This window comes from Microtus ochrogaster, chromosome 6, assembly GCF_000317375.1.
Source record: "Microtus ochrogaster isolate Prairie Vole_2 chromosome 6, MicOch1.0, whole genome shotgun sequence".
NCBI classification, from domain to species: domain Eukaryota; kingdom Metazoa; phylum Chordata; class Mammalia; order Rodentia; family Cricetidae; genus Microtus; species Microtus ochrogaster.
This window is the reverse complement of record NC_022013.1, coordinates 19,948,244-19,951,540: the sequence shown is the minus strand read 5'-3', so window position 1 is coordinate 19,951,540 and position 3,297 is coordinate 19,948,244. Positions and strand designations below refer to the sequence as shown.

The following is a 3,297-nucleotide window of genomic DNA, read 5'->3' as shown; positions in this document are numbered from 1 at the left end:
GAGGCGGGGCGTGCCCGCGGCGGCTCCGCCCCTGGCCGCCGCGCCTGCTGGGGAGCCGGGTGCGGGAGGAGCAAGCCGACCAGCGCGTCCGTCTTCCGCCTCCTTCTCCGCGTCCGCACTGGGCTGGCGGCGACGGCCTGAGCGGTTCCTTCTCGAGCCAGCGGGGGGCACAGCGGCTTGGAGAGGAGGAGGAGCTGCGGGGCTGGGCGGAGACGCTGGCGGGCTTCGCGCACTGCACCCCAGCCAATCGACGTCCAGAGCCGGAGTGACGTAAGCTCTCCCGGGCGCCTCCCTCTCTGAGAAGCCACGCCCAGGTCCGGCAAGACTGCAGGGCTCCGGCGGCTCCCGAGCGGTCCTATTGCTCTGTGGGTTCCAGCGGGCTGGGGACGGGGTTTGGGACGTTGGGACTGCGGCGGGGTGAGCCGGGATCGGCGACTAGCGGCTTGGCTTTTCTTGAGGGATCATGGCCCCTGTCCTGGCTGCTGACCATCTCACGTCAGCCGCTGCCCGGGAGCAGGACCCACACGGGTTCCCAGCCTCGGCCTCCTGGTGAACTTGGCGAATCTCAGCCCCTGGAAATTCTCACTTTCTAAAACTTTACCAGGACCATCGGTGTGGACGCTGAAACGCGAATCCGGGAGCTGAGCTGCCTTGCGAAGCAGTCTGGGGCGGCGAGCGCCGCGCCCAGGCTGGCTGCAAGGTGTTGATTTGGACCGGCTGGTTATCCGGCCGAGGGGAGGGGTGCCTAAGCCTAATGGCTTGCAAGGTTCAGAATAAGAACACCCTCCTGCCCCAAGTCTATGATTTTTCAGAAACATTTATTGGCTACGTTTTTGTTCCTATCCACGAACATTGGAAATTCTTGTTCTGGTGTGAGTTTTCCATAATGCAAAAAATTTAATAAGATAGATCTTGACAAGGCTTTTAGCTTTTTTAATACTACATTTTTAAGGGTTGGAGTCCCCTAAAATGTTTCTTTAACGGTGATATGCATATACATGTACATACATACATCATGCATATATACGTACACATGTACACACACAAACACACACGTATGTATATAACCCTGCTCTAAAAAACCATCAAGGGGCTTTACATCTGCTTAGAGGCTTCAGAGCCATCCTCCCACGCAATCTCTCCCGTGCAGGGGCCTGAACTCCCCTCAGAGTTCCTGCCATGCTGTCTGTCTACCCCATGGCTGTAAATAAATCTTGTGGCCTTGAAGGGGAAAATCAGGATTTTTTTTAAGTATTAATAAAAAAGCAGTTTGGTTTTTTTTTTTTTAAATCCGTACTGTTTTAAATTAAGACCTCATACTATATAGCCTTGGTAGGGGCGCGAGGAAAGGAAAATGCAGTTAATCAGAGTGCAGGGACACCTACAGGGTGATTATCTCGCAGCTCCGCAACTTTACCATTCCCAACAAACCTGCAGTAACCCTGAGTCAGCTTCAGTGGCAAAACTGGGAAATGGAGAATCATGCAGCACATCTTCACGTTGTCAAGAATAACCAAAAGTTATCCTGGCATCTAATTTTCCGTTCCCTTGAGCTTCCTGGGTATAACTTAAATGCAGTAAAATGTCGACTTCAACTATCAACTGTCCTCCAATCTACTATTCGTGCTTGGTCTCTGGGTCACATTTCTGAAGCTTAGGATGAGAAGCTTTAAGTGATGAATAGTGTGAGACCCCCCACGCACACACTGCTTTGGATGCCTTGTGTGATGAGCAAATGCTAGGCCTCCATGTGGCCAAGGCTTTGCATTTTTTACATCTTTACATTTTCCTTGGCATCAAAAAGCTACTTAGTATCAACTCCCAAAGCCCAATCCATGTTTTCATCAGAGTTAAATTTGTAATTAGTAACAATGACTTTCATCTTTCTAGCTTTGGCCAGCATTAGAAAACACAGTTGATAATATCAGTTATAAGTAGCATATACGATAGTTTAATGATTCAGTTTATCCTCCACCGGCTTGAGGATTTTCTCCCCATAGGGTGTTTCAGGGCTCTCTCTCAGCCTGTGTAAATCACACACGGACGGGTCTAAGTGTTTCTTCCACCCAGTGATAATAATAGAACACACTGAGCAAGGGTGAAGGATGGCTGCCATACTTGTAAGGGAGAGCCCAGGGCAAAAGAGGAGTGTGCTCACGGGGAAACTACCCAGGTGAAGCTAATGACACTGTAGAAACACTTTCTCCCACCTGGTTGCAAAGACCTGCTCTAAATTCCCAGTTATTTTATGCTCCAGGTATAATCAGGTCAGATGGGACATAGTAATGGTGAGTGTGTGGTTGTGATGGTGGAACTTGTTTGTCAGAGACGTGTTTCTAAACCAGTCCTTCAGGGTAATTCTTCAAGACCGACTGAAGGGGAAAGACCCTCCCTTATGGTGGCACCTGGTTATGGGAGGCAGCATCTGCCAGAAAGTGACCCAGATAAAAAGTAGATTGAGAGGATCGCTGCATGCCTGCCTGCCTGCCTGTCCTGTGTCTCTGCTGAGCTTCTCCTCTGCTCCCGCCACTGCTGCTGTCTCCTTCCCTGACACCTGAGTCCAGTTTTACCCTTCTAGTGGGAACTGAAGATCAGCATCTCTCCGGGCATTCTAGTACTTCATTGCCAGATTGGGACTGCTGAGCAATGTGTCTCTGGACTGAGAAACTACTTGCTTCTTAGCCTTTCCAGCATGGAGATAGTCGTTAACTATCTGGTAATGCCATACTGTATAAGCCAGTCCAGCAAATGTTTTAGTACACATTTTATTGGTTTTGTTTCTCTGGAGAACCCTGACAAATAGAAGGAGTTAGCCCCTGAAAAGCAGTTTTCAGGTCACAAGGTGTTATTGTGTTTTGTCCTTAAGTTGCTCTTGATACTCACTTGGTATGACATGAAAGTGCTATTATATTTTAACATTCAAGTGTAAACAGAGACTGCTCGTTTGTTTCCTGGCCACCCAGACCTGAATAATCATGTAGAGACTATATTAATTACAACACTGCTTGGCCTATTAGCTCAGGATTCTTATTAATTAACTCTTACATCTCTTTTTGTTTGTTTGTTTTTTGAGACAGGGTTTCTCTGTAGCATTGGAGCCTGTCCTGGAACTAGCTCTTGTAGATCAGGCTGGCCTCGCACTCACAGAGATCTGCCTACCTCTGTCTCCTAAGTGCTGGGATTAAAGGCCACCACCGCCCGGCTAACTCTTACATCTTAAATTAACCCATTTCTATTAATCTATGTATCACCACGAGACTGTGGCTTACTGGCAAGGGTCTGGCATCTGTCTCCTTT

The 3,297-nt window shown here is 48.8% G+C and overlaps 1 protein-coding gene across 1 annotated transcript in view; it reads right to left on the bottom strand.

Moving 5' to 3' along the window:
- Positions 1-3,297, bottom strand: part of Zcchc2 (zinc finger CCHC-type containing 2) — a 187,349-nt gene that overhangs the window by 49,091 nt on the left and 134,961 nt on the right. The window contains exons 2-3 of the mRNA XM_013346665.1: positions 496-751; positions 15-363 (exon numbers count right to left, since the gene is read on the bottom strand). Of these exons, the coding sequence (XP_013202119.1) occupies positions 15-363; positions 496-751 (605 nt within the window). The remainder of the gene's footprint in view (positions 1-14; positions 364-495; positions 752-3,297) is intronic.